This window comes from Geotrypetes seraphini, chromosome 4 (assembly GCF_902459505.1).
Source record: "Geotrypetes seraphini chromosome 4, aGeoSer1.1, whole genome shotgun sequence".
NCBI lineage: Eukaryota > Metazoa > Chordata > Amphibia > Gymnophiona > Dermophiidae > Geotrypetes > Geotrypetes seraphini.
Window position 1 is genome coordinate 110,399,458 of NC_047087.1, and position 19,237 is coordinate 110,418,694.

At 42.3% G+C, this 19,237-nt stretch overlaps 1 protein-coding gene across 1 annotated transcript in view; it reads left to right on the forward strand.

The window, feature by feature from the left end:
- The first annotated feature begins 13,457 nt into the window (after nucleotides 1–13,457).
- The window catches only part of ARHGAP31 (Rho GTPase activating protein 31), a 260,085-nt gene continuing 254,305 nt past the window's right edge, over nucleotides 13,458–19,237 (forward strand). The window contains exon 1 of the mRNA XM_033941960.1: nucleotides 13,458–13,915. Coding sequence (XP_033797851.1) covers nucleotides 13,816–13,915 — 100 coding nt within the window. The 5' untranslated portion in view covers nucleotides 13,458–13,815. The remainder of the gene's footprint in view (nucleotides 13,916–19,237) is intronic.

The following is a 19,237-nucleotide window of genomic DNA, read 5'->3' on the forward strand; positions in this document are numbered from 1 at the left end:
ACTCAGGTAGCAGATCCAAAATATTGTGACTGGCCAATTTTTCATGTCATGGGTCCATAAACAATCTGAAAAAGTAAAATGTTTAAACTTCTGTGACTGTTTTATTTTTTTTCACCTAAAAGGATGGGGTTTGGACAGTTGTATTACAAATTGTTTGCTTTAACAGAATTCATCAAAACTTTATTTTTTATTTCTGGTGACTTTTGCCACCTTTTCCCAGAGATAGTCATATGTTAATGCTTTAATAATATAAGTACCAGTAAAGTAAAACACAACTGAAAAAACTTACAAGGTCCTTGGCTGGTGAGCAAGAACAGGTAAAAGAGCGGTCAAGGGATGCATGCTCTGACAGTGAACCAGTTCGTGCCAGGAAAACAATCTGACTGTGCTGCACTATTTTTAGAAACCCGTTTTTCTAAACCCTTCCTTTTCCCCTGCCTTGCTTTTGTGGTGAGAGGTGCCTGGTAGGTTGGTTTGGCTTATGCTCTCTGGACAGGAAACCCAAGTTCAGCACAATGAAAAAAACAGGGCGTGGACAGGCGAACTTCCCCAAAATAGCTATGGAGTGACGCCTCCCAAGGCTGGTGTCCTGAAGGGTGGAGGGGTGGGCTCAGAGAATAGCACTTCTGTATCGCATTTGCTCATATTGTCCCCTTGGTCACCAGTAAGACAGATATGATAAAAAGAGACAGATATAATTATAACACTGTCTACTAAAGCTGAACAATCAGCTGATTGGACAGATGCTGAAAGGGTAAAGGATGATCCAGTGTTATCAGCAGGAAAACCTTTTTGATTCTACCAGAAAACATTATTAGGCACTAAATAATCTGGGGCATAGTCTCATATTCCATTCTCTGCCCACATTGAATTGTGATAATTAAAGGGAAAAATAAATTGTGGAAGGGGGACATTCAGAAGGTGCTACCATATCTAACTTCCCTTGTGGTTCCCATATTGTTCCACAGCCAAGTGTAAAAACCCCTAGTGGTGATGTGATTCAATTCAATTACAATATAATTATTACAATTAAATGTATGAGACGTTATGATCACAGTCAGATGTTTCAATAGGTTTCCCTTTAAAATTCACACCAAAACAGAGGTTAAACATTTTTTTTTATTTATACTTTTCAATTACAATTCACAAAGAACAATAAAGAATGAATTTACAATTATAAACTCCCCTCGCTAAAACGAGTTCAACTACAAACAAATATTTCCATCTAGCCCACATTACGAGAGGACTTACCATTAATTTCATCTTCCAAAAAAGTAAGGAAATTCAAAATCAAAATTAAAAAAGCACAAAAAAAGTTTTGATACATCTCTCAATTAAATAAAAAATAACAATGGGGTCTTTTTACTAAGATGTGCTAACTGATTTAGCACATGCTAATCGATTTAGCACATGCTAATCGGATTAGTGCATGCTAAATGCTAAGGTGCCCATTATAGTCTATGGGTGTCTTAGCATTTAGCGCATGCGCTAAATTGGTTAGTGCCCCATAGGGCCTGTTTTACAAAGCCGCGCTAGCGGCTACAGCGCAGTAACAGCCTATAGAGATTTAAAGGGCTTCTGGGCTGTTGCTGCACGGCTTTGTAAAACAAGCCCTTAGTGTAAGGACCCCAGTAAGCTTTGTTAATTCGATCTACATCATATGGTGAAATACTAAATTCTACTCAATAAATCAGTACATTACACCTTCTGTTGCTCCTGTAAGCTCAAAAATTGTTCCAACTGAATAGGGTCCCAAAAAACAAGTTCCTTCTCTTGAAACTTTATCATACATTTGCATGGAAAAAAAAGTGGCTTCTAGAGCCAAAACCCTCAATTTTAATACAAGAAATACTTTCCTTCTCAATTGGGTGGCTCTTGCCACATCCGGAAAAATCAGTACTACATCCCCACAAAATTTAGAGCTCCTTTTACTAAGGTGCGCTAGCGGTTTTAGTGCATGCAGGAAATTACCACACGCTACACTGCGTGCTACACGGCTTGAACTAACGCCAGCTCAATGCTGGCGTTAAGGTCTAACGTGTGCGGCAATATAGCACGTGCCATTCCACGCGTTAAAGCCCTAACACAGCTTAGTAAAATGAGCCCTTAGTATTTTTATTCTTGAAATATGTTTTCATAATTAATGTTTTCATCAATTTCACTTATACAAGTCATCAAACAGGGGGACCTAGTTGAGATGACATCCTGTGAATCTTCTAAAAATCCAGTTAAATCGCAATCAATAGGAGCCAACTGGTCAAATCCTATCTTCTTTTTTTGTGGGATGTAGTAACAATTAGAAATAAAAAAACGTTTCTGCATTTGATAATCCCAAACTCTCTTTGAAATATGTCCTAAGCAATATATCTGGCGATAATAAATGAGTCATTGGGAAATTAACAAAATGGAGATTTTTTTAAAATAATATACATTTTCCATTGATTCAAGTGTGAAATATATAATATGAGAATCTTTAACTGCAGAGGCTGAAATCTTCTGCAGGATTGAAATCTGTGTTTCCAAAATCATCAAGTTGGAATCTACATCTTCAAGGTTTTGAACTTCCTGTGAAAAAATTGTGTTTTGTTCAACCCTAGAATTTATTAACCACAAGTCCTTTAATGAAATATCCTGTGGAGTCTCTTGGGATCCAAGGTCCGCAACGCTATCCTCTTGAATAGAAATAATTTTAGGCAATGATTTAAAGATTATCATAGAGGTTAACTGCAGGTCGTTTGATTGCCCAATAAACGCTTAGGAAATGAATCGGTACCCGAACCACTGGATACTGGTTGGGGTGGAGGAGTTATAACAAGGGAACTTAAAGATGCCCCTGACAATGAGTCCGGCTCCCTACTTGATGCCATTATTACATTTGTCAGTAAATGTCTATCCATGAGGCCAGGAGTTGAGCTCTTGGGTTTAACCTTTATTTTACCCATACTAATATATAAGGAAAAACACTCTCATCCAATTCCTCATAGGATCATCGCTTGTCGTAGCTCCTCGTGGCTCCCAAGGGGACTTGCTTGCCCCTTAGGGCATGCCCCTTTGGTCACACTCCCACAGTGCCTGCAAACAAACCGATACCGGTCCAAAGCAGTCAAGATGGTACCAAATGGAGCCGCTGAGGCAGTCAGAAACAGGCAAAAAGTCTCTTTCAAGCACCACTAGATTAGGTACTTCCTCTGATTTGTCTCAACAGCGGCGTCCTTTTCACATGCAGGAGATGGGTCCGGATGACATCAGGCATCTGTCTCCTGCAGTGCCTGCAAACAAACCTGCACCAGTCCACAACAGTCAAGATGGTACCAAACGGAGCCACCAAGGCAGTAAGGAACAGACAAAAGTCTCCTTCAAACACCAACAGAGCAGGTACTCCCTCTCTAGAGGTTAAATATTTAAATATTTGTACTGTATTTTTTTGCTGAGTGAAATGGTGTGGTGGCTGTGTTAGTCCACTTTTCAATGTAATATGTAGAAATAAAACAAAAACAAAGAAAAAAAATACCTTTTTTATTGGACTAACTTAATGTAGTTTAATGTAATGTAATGTAGTTTATGATTAGCTTTTGAAGGAATTTTAATTATGTATATGTTTTAATTTCACATAGTTATGTATTATTATTGTGCTTTCAGACCCCTGATGAAGGCTTTAAACCGAAATATGAGCCGTGTCGTGTCATCCCTATTAAAGACATCATTGTTCCTATTCTGAAAGCCGTTTTGTGCTGCTTTTTTGTTGTTGTTTGTTATGTTGACTTTTTATCCGTTTCTTGTTGGCCAAGGTATTCATTTGTACCATTGGAGGGAGAGGAGGGAGCAGCGGGTGGAGAGGAAATGTGTTGGCTATGCCCACCCAGTCCACCCCAGGATCATTCAAAAATAGATCTAAGATGAGAAAGAGGAAGAACATAAGAACATAAGAATTGCCGCTGCTGGGTCAGACCAGTGGTCCATCGCGCCCAGAAGTACGCTCACATGGCGGCCCCCAGGTCAAAGACCAGTGCCCTAACCGAGACCAGCCCTACCTGCTTTCGCTCCGGTTTAGCAGGAATATTTCCAACCTTGTCTTGAATCCCTGGAGGGTGTTTTCCCCTATAACAGATTCCGGAAGAGCATTCAAGTTCTCTACCACTCTCTGGGTGAAGAAGAACTTCCTTACGTTTGTATGGAATCTATCCCCTTTTAACTTTAGAGAGTGCCCTCTCGTTCTCTCTACCTTGGAGAGGGTGAACAACCTGTCTTTATCTACTAAGTCTATTCCCTTCATTATCTTGAATGTTTCGATCATTTCCCCTCTCAGTCTCCTCTTTTCAAGGGAGAATAGGCCCAGCTTCTCTCCCTGTACGGCAACTCCTCCAACCCTTTAACCATTTTAGTTGCTCTTCTCTGAACCCTTTCGAGTATTACTGTGTCCTTCTTCATGAACGGCACCCAGTGCTGGACGCAGTATTCCAGGTGAGGGCGTACCATGGCCAGGTACAGTGACATGATAACCTTCTCCGATATGTTCATGATCCCCTTCGTAATCATTCCTAGCATTCTGTTCGCCCTTTTTGCCACCGCTGCGCATTGCATGGACGGCTTCATCGACTTGTCGACAAGTACTCCCAAGTCTCTTTCCTGGGGGGTCTCTCCAAGTACCTCCCTGGACATCTTGTATTCGTGTATGAGATTTTTGATACTGACATGCATTACCTTACATTTATCCACGTTGAACCTCATTTACCATGTCGCTGCCCATTTCTCGAGCGTGGTTATGTCACGTTGCAGACACAGCTCAGCACAATACAGTTCTTCTCTGGCTTCTGATTAGTGTAGGGAGGGATTTTAAATGCAGTGCCAGTGCCAGTTTTTTTATGGGGAGGGTGTATGAAGGGCTCTGAAGGACGAAAGAAGGGGATGGAGGAGGAGAAAGATTGAGTGAGAGGATATGAGTGAGAAGTGAGATTGTGAGGCAAGGGAGGGGAAGAGAAGAAGAACTGGGCTGAGTTGGGAGAGGCAGGAAGTGCTTGAGGAGATGAACGAATGAGCAAATTAGAATGAGGATGCATGAAGCGGGTGAAGAGATCCAGAGAGTTGTAGAACCATGAGGAAATATGCTAGTTAAGGGATCCAATGTAGGAAGCAGGAAGAAAAGGATATGGAGGAACTGTGGGCTGTGACTGTGGATTGGAAGTGACAGGTAGGGATCTAAGGAGTTTGGGGATATGAGATGATAAAAGGTGAGACTCTGGAGTGTGAGGTGACCATTCTTCCTTCTGATTCTCCTCATTTTCCACTGTTTCTCCTTATGTTTCATTATTCCTCCATTCCCTCCTTCCATCCTATATCTCTCTACTGACTTGCCTGAGATCCCCTTTTTATTTATTTTATTTATTTATTCATTCAATTTTCTATACCGTTCTCCCAAGGGAGCTCAGAACGGTTTACATTAATTTATTCAGGTACTCAAGCATTTTTCCCTGTCTGTCCTGGTGGGCTCACAATCTATCTAATGTACCTGGGGCAATGGGGGGATTAAGTGACTTGCCCAGGGTCACAAGGAGCAGCGTGGGTTTGAACCCACAACCCCAGGGTGCTGAGGCTGTAGCTTTAAACACTGCGTCACACACTCCCCTCCCATTCCCCAGATACCTTACCTTATCCACCACCCTCTTCCCCATTTCCAAGCACCAATCACTAAAATCCTTTTCCTCTTTCCCCCCTCCCCCAGTAAAGAACCAAATATATTAAGTAGGCTCAAAAACTGCCAGAAAATGAGATTTTAATAAAATTCTAGAGGAAAGAAGCCCTGGAATGAGAAGGAACAGGATTCATGTGAAAGGGAGTAGACTCAGGAGTAATCCAAGGAAATATTTGTGTAAGGAAAGGGTTGTGAATATGTAGAACAGCCTCCTGGTAGAGGTGGTAGAAATAAAGACTGCATCTACATTCAAGGAAACAAAGAACAAACACCTCCTAGGATCTCTAAGGAAGAGGATGCATTCGATTTATGAATTTCTTTCTTTCTCCATATCTCCTACACAAATGGAATTCTTCCCTTCCCTAGTGCATTAACCTTAAATGTCTTTCTTTCCTATTTAAAATTGTAGTTCTACCCTCTAACCCAGTGTCCCGCAAACCTTTCTGGCCGGCGGCACACTAAATGCAATGCCCGGCCAGAAGGCACCCGGAAGTCGACGCAATGATGTCATGCACATGTGACGTCATCGCGTCAATGTCCACGCAGATGCGGAGGCCCATCTTGCTGCAACCCCGCCATTACAGGGATCCAGGAGGTGCAGGGCGAAGAGGAGAGACGCCAGCTGACTTCCTACAGCACGTGCCTCTGGCTGTGAGAGGCACGTCCTCTAGGCAGGCAGCCGGAGTGGATGACTCTCCTCCTTGCCAGTGTGTCGCGGCACACCAAAAATCTCAGGAGGCACACTGGTGTGCCGCGGCACACAGTTTGCGATACATTGCTCTAACCCCTTGTAATCAAAGTAATTAATATAAATAATGTTATATCTGTCCGACTTGTGTTAATATTTTTTTTTCCATATTTTATAATTTCACTATTGTACACCGCCTAGAAGTTACTATAGCAAATTTTAATAAAACTTGAAGAGAAGGGATAGTATATCGTATAAAATAACTACTAGCCGACTAACAATCATACAAAATACAGCTATTCGTTTGATTTTTAATCTGAAAAATCACGATCATATCAGTATATATTATCAAAAGCTTCACTGGCTACCGTTTGAGGTTAGAGTGCTATTTAAATTTGGATGCATTTGTTTTAAAGTTTTATTTGGCTTAGCACCGGCTTACCTTGTTTCTTATTTTAGTTTTTTTTATTTCTAAGAAAATTATTCGTAGATCTGGTTGGTTTTATTTTCCTTCAGTAAATGCATGTCGTTACAAAAAAATTTTAGATAGGACTTTAGCATTCCAAGCAGGATTAATGAATTCATGTTTGAATCTTCTTGTTTCCCAATTTCTTATTTACTATCAATTTCAAAAAGATATTAAAACCCACTTATTTAAACAATATAATATACAATATTGATTTTTATATTATCATGTAGTTATAATGTACTTTTAGGGGTCCTTTTATCAAGGCATGGTAGGGGTTTAATGCACGGAATACCGCGCATTAAACCGTCTGACGCACTAGTCGCTAACGCCTCCATTGACCAGGCATTAGTTTTTTTGCTTGCCGCAGGGGTTAGCGCGTGATGAAATGTCTGACTCACTAACCCCGCTAGCACGGCTTGATAAAAGGACCCCTTAATCTTCTTATCTATACTTATTTTAGTTTATATTGTGTATTTTAGTTACTTACAATTTTATTATGTATGATGTTATTATTATATTGTATGCTGAGTACCTATTGTGTAAACCACTATGAACTGCTGGCTAGGCGGTATATAAAAATAAATTTGTAGTAGTAGTAGTAGAATGGATGGGCAGACTGGTTAGTTAATTTGTTCTGTATCTGTCATCATTTTCTCTGTTTCTATATGTGACCTGGCTGTCACTAAAGCCACTTGTTAGCTCCACATTTAGTATTTTCCCCATAGAGCAGCTGTAGAGAATGGCACGGGGACAAATTTGTCCCTGTCCCCACAGGATCTGTCTCCATTCCCGTCCCTGCAAGTTCAGTCCCTGTCCCATCCCTGCAAGCTCTATCCTTATCTGCACAAGCCTCAAACACTTTAATGCCAGGATGCCGGAATGTGACCTTTAATCCCAGATAAAAAAGAGGAGGGCAGAAGGAGGCCATAAGGGGAGGGGTTGGGCAGGTGGGAGACAGATGGGAGCCCTTCTGTATGCTGCAGCAGGACACCTGTCCAGTTTTAAGCATCTTCCTGCTGCCATGCCCATCCCCTGCTGTGGGAGTCATCAGTCACCAGCATCCCAAAAGTGGAATGATCATCTTATGAGGAGCAAATTCTTTTTCACATTTTGTCTGGGTCCCCCACTAGCTGTGGAGAAGAGGTAAGGAAAGCCACTTTAGTGTTCAAGGCTTGTGCAGAGATTGCAGGGATGGGGCGGGGACAGGACGGGGATGGAGATAGATCCCATGGGGGGAAGGGGGGGGGACCACAAATTTGTCCCTGTGTCATTCTCTACTATAAAGACCAACTCCACTAGACATGCCTAAGGATCTTTTTCCAGAACCCTGACAGCTACACCCAAGCCATTCTGCTTTCTCTCTCACACTCTGATAGCTGGACCTGGGATAAAGAGAAGGGAGAGAAACAGTAGGTTACTTACTTCTGGAAGCTGTGACTCAGCATTCATGCCTGATTCAGTAAGCAGCCATACTGAAGAGCTCCTTTTTCTATCAAGCTGGCTTGAATCCTGGTCAAGCACATGCCAATGGCCCTCTGAACTCTCAAAGAGAGGAGGCAAAGGAAAAAGACTGGGAGGAGAGATCCGAAGGTCCCCTCATACCATAATTGAGGCGTAGACGGAGCACTAGATCCTCAGGTAGATTCAGTCCCAAGGACACTCTTGCAATCCATAAAAAAAGGGGGGATCCTATTCCAGTTAACACAGCTGAGGTCCCAGGAACCTGTCTGTAGAGCTTGGAAAGAAGTGAGTGAGAGGTGTACAAAGGAGAATCAAGACTTTGAGTCAGGAGAAGAAGTGAATAAAATTGTTCTACAGTATCCATAGAAGAAACTATAACTACCTTGTGTTCCTTTCTGCCTCAATTCATCTTGATTAATGACTGCTCATGAAGTTTGACCTCATACTATTATATTTGGAGTTACAGTTACTTGACTGTGTGTATAGTGGACTTATTTCTGGGAGTATCCCTACAGAGAAGGTCAGTGCACAGTAATTAGATACCGTAAGAGAATTACAGTAGTGATAGCATTGAAGAGAATTGTTCTTCCCCACCCCACTGGATCCGTCTTATTGTATGTGTAACTTCAGATAGCATTCTTGAAAAGGGATCCACCTGGAAATCCTTACCTATAAAATAATCTACTTATTCAATATGCAAATATATGTAAAATATGCCACAGAATGTTGACAAATTCTGCGGGATCCTGAGGGCTATGACATTGACTGACTGACTCCCTCTCAGAACCTGTGAACATTGGATCTGCATTGAAATTTTTACTACTCATGTGCTGACATTTGCTTTGTTATTATAAAGACCAGATGGACCATTCAGTCTATCCAGTTGTCATAAGAACATAAGAGTTGCCATACTGGACCAAAGGACCACAATCCCAATATCTAGTTTTCACCAGTGGCCAATCCAGGCCACATACCTGGCAAGATCCCAAAAGAGTATAACATTTTATGCTGCTTATCCTAGAAATAAGCAGTAGATTTTCCAAAGTCTATTTTACATATGGATGCTTTTTTAGAGTTTTTTAAAATCTTGCTAAGCTAACTGCTTTCACCACATTTTCTGGAATGAATTCCAGAGTTTATTTACACATTGAGTAAAGAAATATTTTCTCCAGTATGTTTTAAATTTACTACTTAGTAGCTGCATTGCATGACCCCAGTCATAGTATTTTTGGAAAGCGATTCACATCTACTTGTTCCACTCCACTCAGTTTTTTTTATAAACTATCATATCTCCCCGGAGTCATTTCTTCTCCGGGCTGAAGAGCCCTAGCCACTTTAGCCTTTCCTCATAGGAAACTTATCCCATCTCTTTTATAATTTTCATCACCCTTCCCTGTTACTTTTCTAATTCTGCTATATTTTTTTGAGATGCGGTGACAGAACTGCACACAGTATTTGAGGTGTAGCCATATTGGTTGAATATTGACCCTTATATGCTAGAAAAGGGCAACAAAAATGGTGAAAGGATGGGATGACCTTCCTATGAGGAAAAGTTAAAGCAGCTAGGAATTTTCAGCCTGAAGAAGAGACAGCTCAGGGGAAATATGATAGAAGTCTATAAAACACTGAGTGGAGTGGAACAAGAATCACTTTTTTACTCTTTCTAAAAAATACTAGGACTAGAGGACATGCGATGAAGCTACTATTTGGTAGATTTAAAACAAACCAGAGAAAATTACACATTCAATGTGTAATTAAACTTTGGAATTCGTTGCCAGAGAATGTAGTGAAAGCAGTTAACTTAGCAGGGTTTAATAAAGGTTTAGATAATTTCCTAAAATAAAAGTCCATACAAAGGGGTGCTGAAAAGTTAGCTCAAGCAACCAACTTCCTAAATTCTGAGTGTTATTTTGCCACTGTAGCTGAAAAGAGTGTTATCTTATTTAATTAAGCGGCAATACGCAGAAACAAAATTCTATGGGCTCCTTTTACAAAGGTGTGCTAAGTGTTTTAGCGCGTGCTAAATATCAGCATGTGCTAACCAGGCTGTGGAGTCGGTAGATAAATGTTCCGACTCCAACTCCTCAGTTTTTTGTACTTCAGACTCCGACTCCAGGTACCCGAAATTTCCTCCGACTCCGACTCTGACTCCACAGCACTGGTTAATTTTCAGATCGTTAAAATGGAATGTCAAGTTGAGAGAAATGAGCATTTTCGACACCACCTTCTTTTTGCTTTTAATCAAGGTTCTAAGGCCGCAGAACATTTGCTCTCAACATTTGTGCTGTGTATATAGTTGGTGCTATAGCTGAAAGAATCGCTCGTGACTGGTATGCCAAGTTCAAAAATGGAGTCGGTAGATAAATGTTCCGACTCAGACTCCTCAGTTTTTTGTACTTCAGACTCCGACTCCAGGTACCCGAAATTTCCTCCGACTCCTCGACTCCACAGCCCTGATGCTAACCACGTGCTAAACGCTAACGTGTGCATGTTAGTCTATGGATGCATTAGCAGTTAGCGCGCATGTATATTTAGTGCACGCTAAATGCGCTAAAATGCATAGCGCACCTTAGTAAAACAGGGGGTATGTTTTGACATTGTTTCAGATCCACTGATTGAACCATATCCACGTCATTCTCATCTTGGTTGGGCTGAGAACTTTTATTTTTATTCTTTATTAATTTTCAAGCTTTGACAGTGTATTACAATTAATATAACTTTAACAGATTGCATAAAATACACCATATTACACACATTATTAAAGAAAACATCCATTTCCCCCTCCTCCCAATTATTAAAATATTAAATCATATTATTTATTACAATATTATATTTAAATATTTTTAAACTCGTCCAAATACTTTCCCTTCCCTTCCCCCCATCCTGGATGTGTAAGGAAATCTAAGAAATAAAAGATATATCTCTATTATTGTATGTTACCAAATGCAGTCAATGGGCTCTATACTTTATTAAATGTATTGCTAAGACCCAAGCATTCCGCATTCATTCTTTCATATTTATATGCGTTACACATACTTGCCCACCAGAATGTGTAGTTAAATCTGTCATAACATTTCCATTTCCTTGTGATCATTTGGATGGCTATTCCTGTCATGATCAATAAAAGATGGCCCTTGTATTTATCCAAAACAGGCTTTACCTGTAACAACGTACCACAAATTATGGTTTCATAAGATAAAGGAATAGATGATAAAATCTGTTTTACTCCTTGGGATCTTACCAGGTACTTGTGACCTGGGTTGGCCACTGTTGGAAACAGGATACTGGGTCTGATGGATCTTCGGTCTGTCCCAGTGGCATAGCGAGGTTGAGAGGCACCCAGCGCAGTGGCACCCCTTCCCCTCCCTCATCTCTATCCCCCCGCTCCTTCCCCAATCCCCCCAGCCACGCATGTACCCCCTTCCCGTCCCCCTTACCTCTGGTTGTTTACCGCCGCAACAAGAACGTCAATGTACTCCTCACAAACTCATCGGCTCTCCCTCTGAAGTCACTTACAATGCGCGGCACCCAGAAGTGACATCAGCAGGAGAGATGATGCGGTCGCGAGAAGCATATTGAAGTTGTTGTTCATGGCCTTAACAAGAAAGTGACCATGGAGTGGGGTCCACAGGGATCCTAATTTTTAAACCTAATTAAACCTAATTTTTAAAACTCACAGATCCTGTTCACTCCATGGACCCTAGTTTTAACTCCTGCAGACCTCACGGATCCTTCATATCCCACATATCTTCATCTTACCCCCCCCCCTTCCCCCCAGTGAGATCTGTAAGGTCTGCAAAAGTTAAAACAAGGATTCATAGAGTAAATGGGATCTGTGAGGTCCACATAAGTTAAAAAAAATTAGGATCCCTACGGACCACATGCCACGGCCGCTTTCTTTTTAAGGCCATGCACTTTTAGTTCTGTGGGGTCCATGAGATCTTCTTTTTAGCTTCTACCTTTGCTGGCTTCTTTACTGTTGGTGGTTGGGATTGCTGGTACTGAATACTGGAGTTTCACCCTAGTTCTCCCTTTTTGTTGTGCCAAGATTTTCTGCACCTCAGTGTCCCAAATGTCTTCTACCTGGAGGCCCCACGGATCCTGCGGAGCTAAAGCACACGGCCTTAAAAAGAAAGCGGCCACGTCGTGAGGTTCACAGAGATCTTCGTTTTAACTCCTGCGGACCTCACGGACTCCGTTCACCCCAAATTTGAGCAGAATTTTAAGGGCATGTGGTTAAGATCCATGAGGTCCATGGAGTCCGCGAGGTACGCATTTTACCCAGTCCCACTTGTTGACATGATTTCCTTTGGCGATGGTGTGATTAGAAATATTCCTTGGGTGGCCCTTGGTCCATTACCTTTAAATGCAGTAAGAATTTGACTGAGTTTTAAATTTAGCTCTGTATTGTACTGGTAATGTTTTGCAAATGGAAGAACATATACTATCAGGCTTGACAAACACATGCCTACCTGATTCTACTGGAGATGGTAAGGGTGATAAAAAAAAAAAAAGAATGAGGAAAGTCCAAAGAGGTGCTGTGAACTTCCCAAGCCTTTTCTCCTTTTCCTCCTCCCTTCTTGCTTGTGGGCTTTTTATAATAGGCTTGGGATTACAGTTTAGAGGCCAAAGTGGGAAAAGTACTGCTTCAAAAAAGCAACACAGAAGTCAGTGAAGAGCAAGGTCGTTATTGGCAGGGCCACTGCTCCTTCGTCTTCTCCACCTCCTTCACCAGCCAGCTCCCAGCAATCCAGGCCAGCTTTGCGGTCCGGCAAATAACTGAGACCAAGGCTGGAGAAGAGATTTCCTCCTAGAAAGAGAGCTGTCCCGTTATCTCCAGTACGGCAAGACCCCCCCCCCCTCCCTCTCCCCCTTTCCCCGCCCCCCTCCCCAGCCAGCTTCCTTCCAGCATTTCCTGAGTTCTACAATGCAATTGATTTGGAAGAAAAGGGAAAAAGGAATCATACAGAGGGAGAGAGGGCAGGACACTTCTTGATCAAGGCTCTGCAACTCAGAATAAACAGAAGTTTGGAGTGAGGAGACAGAGGCGCTCCCTGGGTAGCGTTTTCCCCTCAGGTTTCCTTTATCGTAGGGCTGTGGTTTTTTTTTTTATTTTTTTTGCTTTCTGGAAAAGAAAAAGCAACTTTAAAGGGATTCCCCCCCCCCCTCGGCGTTTGGGGGGAAGAAAGAAAGCAGCGAGCGGACACCGGGATTCTTTGGCATCTGTCAGTCGCCGGGATGCCAGCGGTCGGCCACTCTGGCACATCTGCACCTCCTCTCCAGATGTGAGCTGCTGTCCCCTTGGTTCGTTTCGGCCATTCGTCCTCCTTTCCACGTTCATCCTGCCCCTAATTTCCTTCCACCATCCCCTCCTCCCCGTTCATCCCGTCCAGGATTAAATGTGCATCTGGCTGATTGGAAAGAGATGTGGCTCTGGGCAGCGGTATAAGGAAGGGGGGGAGAGCCTTGTTTCCGGGGAAGGAGGAGAGATTCGGCTGGGACTGACCCATGAAGAATAAAGGAGCGAAGCCGAAGGTGAAACGGAAGGGGTCCGCCAGTGCCTTCGGCTGCGACCTGACCGAGTATTTGGAGACCTCCGGCCAGGACGGTAAGTGGCAGACTTCCCAAATCCGAACCAAACTTTAATAACAGCTTTAAAGGCAAAAAAATAAAAGTAGTTTGGCTCTTAAACCCCCCCCCCCCCCAAAACCCCAGCCTAACAAAAATGCTGTTTTATCTCTAGCCTTAAAGATCTACTACTTAGGTTTAAAAAAAGATACAGACAAAGCCTTGCCCTTCCGACAGTTTAAGTATATTCACGTTTTTGGAAGTGAAAACTACTACTAAGACCCCCCCCCCTCCCCCTCTTCCCCCGTCACACGCTAGAAGTCAAACACGCCTAACTCTTAAGTGTTTTCCAAATGAACTGAAGTCCTTCTTGCCCCGCCTGCTGTAGCAATAAATAAGCTCAGATGTGGGTGTGCTGGAATAATGAACCCCCTCACAACAAGGTTTAAAAAAAAGAGACCCCCTAGTGCATGCCGCTATTATTCTAAATGTGACTATATATAATAACTAGCCACATGGCTTAGGAGTAATGCTAATGGACTTTGGTTGCATCTGCTGTATGCCAAATGAAGCCAGAAGTGATCTGAGGTTTTGTGGCAGGAAAAGAGCCGAAGGATCAGAGACGGGCGGCTCTGATGCATCCTGAATCAGAGGCTGCCCGCGTTTCCTTCCTGCCGCAGATAGTGTGGGTTTCCTCTCCTCTCCTCCCTAGCTAGCGCAGAGGACCCAGACAAAATGTGAACAGGCATTCGTTTCTCATCAGACGATCTTGGGACGCACTGGTGATGACTCCCGCAGCAGGGGCTGGGAATAGCAGCAGGAAGATGCTTAAAACTGGACGGGTATCCTGCTGTAGCACACGGAGGGGGCCCCCATCTGTCTCCCACCTGCCCAGCCCCTCCCCTTATGGCCTACTTCTGCCTTTCTCTTCTTTATCTGGGATTAAAGGCCACATTCCCGGCATCTCTGACCAGAAGCCAAATTCAGTTCAAAATTGTCCTGTGGCTCTCATGTTCCCTGAGCCTCATTCCCCCCTCTCTACCCCCCATCCCTTTACATTCTTACGCACACATTTTTGTGCATTAGTTTGATAGGTGAAACAGTAATATAATAATTTACAAATAAAATGTAATTAGATCATCTTTAAATGCTTTGATTCGGCAGAAATTATATACTTTTTAGATGCAAATTTTTGATAAAAATTGGAGTAGTCACGTCAAATATCCATATTAAACAATATTTGAAGTTAGAGGCTATCTTCCATTTAAGTATTTCTACCTTGATAATAAAAATAAAACAATATTTTCACTTGATTAAGTTGACTATGATTTTGTCTACCCTCTGGGGGGGGGGGGTAATTCAGTACAGGTCAGCTAAAGTTAGATACTAGGATGCAGTGGGTTAAGTCCAAATTCTACATAGGCAATTACACCTTCAATTGCTGTTACAGAATATGTAACCAGACTATGTAATTTGTTAGTTATCTTCTAATATTTAGGTGCAGCTGTTTACACCATGTCAATGGCTGCACTTAAATGTAAAAGTTGTGTGCATAACTGTCAGTGATCTATAACTTTCGCATGGAAGTGCTGGGCATGCTCCTGGCCCACCCATGCCCCTCCCACGCCCACAACCCCTTTCAGTTACATGTAGGTGCCTAGGGAGTTATCATTACTCAGTAACTGTTAATTAGTGCCAATTAGCAGCTAACATCAATTAGATTACCCCTGTAACTAACTGAAGCACAAAAATGTGTGGAGAAGATTACAGAATTAGGGGATCAATGTTAAAAAAAAAGATAAACTTGATTTCTGAAGAAATGACCTTTTCATTGAGAGCAACTAGGTAAATTTGGCAGAAAACTGCACATTCCAAGAACTACAACGACTAGATCTGTGCAGCTGATGCTGTGGGAAATCCTTGCGAGATAGGCAAACTAGTTTTTGTGAGGGATGTGTCAAACAAAAACTCAGTAATGCTTAGATGCCAGTGAAGGGGCAAAAAAAAAAAAAAGGTTTAAATGTGGTCCTGATGGAGTACAGACAGTACTAATTAACTAGGAGTTCATCTTTGAAGCTAATCATTTAACCATGTTAATTTGAAATTTGACTTCCAAATCTATGGTGTGAATAAAACAAATTTACTGTATTTTAGTAGAGTGTTTAAAAAATTTTAATTTCATATCAAGAGGATTTGATAACAGTGGTATAAACAAGTTTTGGAAAATTTCATATTCTGGTATTGAGATAGATATGGGGAAGCCACTGCTTGTCCTGGGATTGGTGGTATGGAATTTTGCTACTACTGTATTTGGAATACCAACTTGTACTTCTATTTGGTCCAAAACATGGGCGTTGGAATGGCGGCCTCCACAGTAGGTTATGGCTCTACTCCCCCACCCACCTCTTCCCAGCACACTACTTTTGAATCTTCAGGCAGCCACCGCGCAGCGTCAATGAGCAGGCCCGCCCCAGAACCCTTCATTCTGCTTCCGGGGGCAGGTCTGCTAATTGATGCTGTGCCAGGAGGAGGTGGGTGGGGGAGTCTGGAACTGGTGAGAGGTCATGCCGCAGGACTCTGCTGAGGCATAGGGCTTTAAATTTTATATTTTACTTACTTTACTATTAATTTTGTAGTTCCATTTCTTTTTATTCTATTTTTATCAATTTATTTTTATATATACTATTATTATAATCAAGTGTAAACTGCATAGATGTTTTGCCAATGCGGTATATAAAATATTAAGGAAACCTGGCAAACAAAACAGTGTTCTGCTGCCTATGATTAAAAAAAAAAGGTAAGAAAGCACTCATAGGTGATCAAATGTGACCACTATGATACAAAAATACAATGCAAAGTAGTATCTAAGCATGTTTCAACTGTATGCCACCACTAAAGGAATAATCGGGAGGAAAAAGCCTCAGAGAAACATACGTTGTTGGTGTTATTTGAGCACATCCACACCCTGAAGCAGCTATGCAAGCAAAGCACTTGCCACGTTTGGTGTAACGGAGTGGACCCTATACAGATAAGTGTTGTGACTCTCTTATTAATTTCATTGTGTATATTGCATCGCATAGAGCCACCAATTTTGTTTTAATACGAGGGATATTTTTATGCCTATGAGGTTTTCACCCCGAAATGCCTACCGCCTGGTCCCAGTAGAGTGGAGGTGGGGGATCTGAGGCTTTTTCTTCCCGATTATTCCTTTTCTGGTGGTATACAGTTGAAACATGTTTTGATACTACTTTGCATTATATTTTTGTATAATAGTGTTCACATTTGATCACCTATGAGTGCTATCTTCCTTTTTTTATTGGATTAAGTAGAAGTTGGTTTTGTGATTAATATTTTCTATTGTCTTTTGTTATGCTACTATTTGGAATTCCAGAATCTTGTTGCTCTTTGAGATTCTGGAATGTTGCTACTTTTTGGGATTCTGCCAGGTACTTGTAACCTGGATTGGCCACTGTTGGAAGTAGAATACTGGGCTAAATGGATTATTGGTCTGACCCAGTATAGCTATTCTTATGTTCATACTAGTGGATGGGATTTACACAAGTGTATATACATATTATGTCTATCTACTGAAAGTAGACTTCCACTGGGTTGATTGAATGGGTCAAATTGACCTTTTTGCCATCATTTACTATAGTATTATCATTGTCTCAGGTCAAACAGGCTAGCTGAATTTGTTTTACTTTTGATGTATCCTGCTTGGGGTGTCAGAACTGCATTGGATAAGCAGCTGCTGTACAGTACTGGGGGAAGGGCATTCACTCGAACTTCAACCAGAGCTTCTGAGTTGCAAAATGCCTTGAAGTGTTTAGACTGTGGATGTGATTTGTTGAGTATTTCCAAGTGCTGTACTGAAATCATAGAAAGGAGCAAAAATGTTGTGCAAAGTGTCCACAGGCTGCAGGAATTAGAGGAGACAAATGTGATGTCCTTAATAAGAAGGTACTTTGCATATGCAAAGGCTTTACTGAACAATTTCTGTACTAGAAAAGACATTTTGGAGTACCCTAGTGGTTAGTGCAGTGGGCTGAGAACCAGGGACATCATGGCTTAAATTCCATTGATGTTCTTTGTTGCTTTGGACAGTCATTAAACTGTCCATTGCTTTAGATATAAGTATGAAATAAATTTACTAATGTATATTATTTACTATATGTTTTGTTATATACAATGAGACCTATTTACTAACAAAACATGTTAAGGCATAGTATTGTGGTAATGCACTTTAGTAAAGTACTCCTGGACGAGTTCTGTGTAAAAAAAAAATTGAAAATTTAGGACAAAACTTTTGAAAATTCTGCAAAATTCAGCACACTTTATTTGTAATTTTCTTCTGCAGACTTCCACTGTTATACGGGCTGACTACTCACGCAGGCATGAAACAACCCCAGTTGTTTCCATATCTTATATCCCTTCCTCTCCTCAAGTCTATCCCCTAACTTTCTCTGCTTCTGCTTCAAAGGAAATACTTCCCATTTTCTCCTTCTGAACCTCCCCCTCTGTTCATCTGTGCTAGTACGTAGTTCTCTTTCCCTAACTCCCAGCAAGACTCCAGTTCTGTCTGTCCCCAAGGCTTCTCCTCATCCACGCACAAAACCCATCCTTATCTTTCTTTCCCACCTTGCAGCACAGACTTTCTGCAGTCTTCCAGCCCCCTCCTGAGGCTCATGTACCCTACCCATCTTTCTCCGCGTACTCCCACCCACGGGACACAACCCATCCACCTATCTTCTGCCACTGATGGTAAACACTACATCTGCCTGTCTTCAACCCTTCCATGATGGGACATAACAACCATAGGAGGAGCCTTAAGCAACCTGGACCAATCAGGCCGATGCATCTGGGGAGGGTCTAAAGCTCTGATTGGCCCACACAGCTAAGGCCCATCCCATAGGAGGGACTTTAAGCAACCTGGGCCAATCAGCGCCTTAGGTCCCTCCCCGGTGCATCCCAGAATAGGGATGGGGAAGGGCCGCCACTTGGAAGAGGCGGGCCTGCTGGCGAGAGGTAGGAGGCATCCCTCCTGCTGACCTTCGTAAACATGGTAAGGGGGGCAGGGGTCATCAGAAGCATGGGGAGGTCATCGGGGGTATGACGGTGGTGGCAAGAAGGAGTGGGCATCCCTCCCATTTCTGAGGGGGGTTGTAGGGAGGTTGCTTGGCGACAGGAGGGAGTGGTCATTTCTCCTGCTGCCAGGGGTGGGTGGGTGTGGAGGGGTTGCTTGATGGCGGGAGGGAGTGGGCATCTCTCCCGCTGCCAGGGGGTGTCAGGGCTGTTTGCTTAATGGCAGAAGCAGGAGGGAATGGGCATCCCTCCTGCTGCCGGGGGTGTCAGGGGGGTTGTT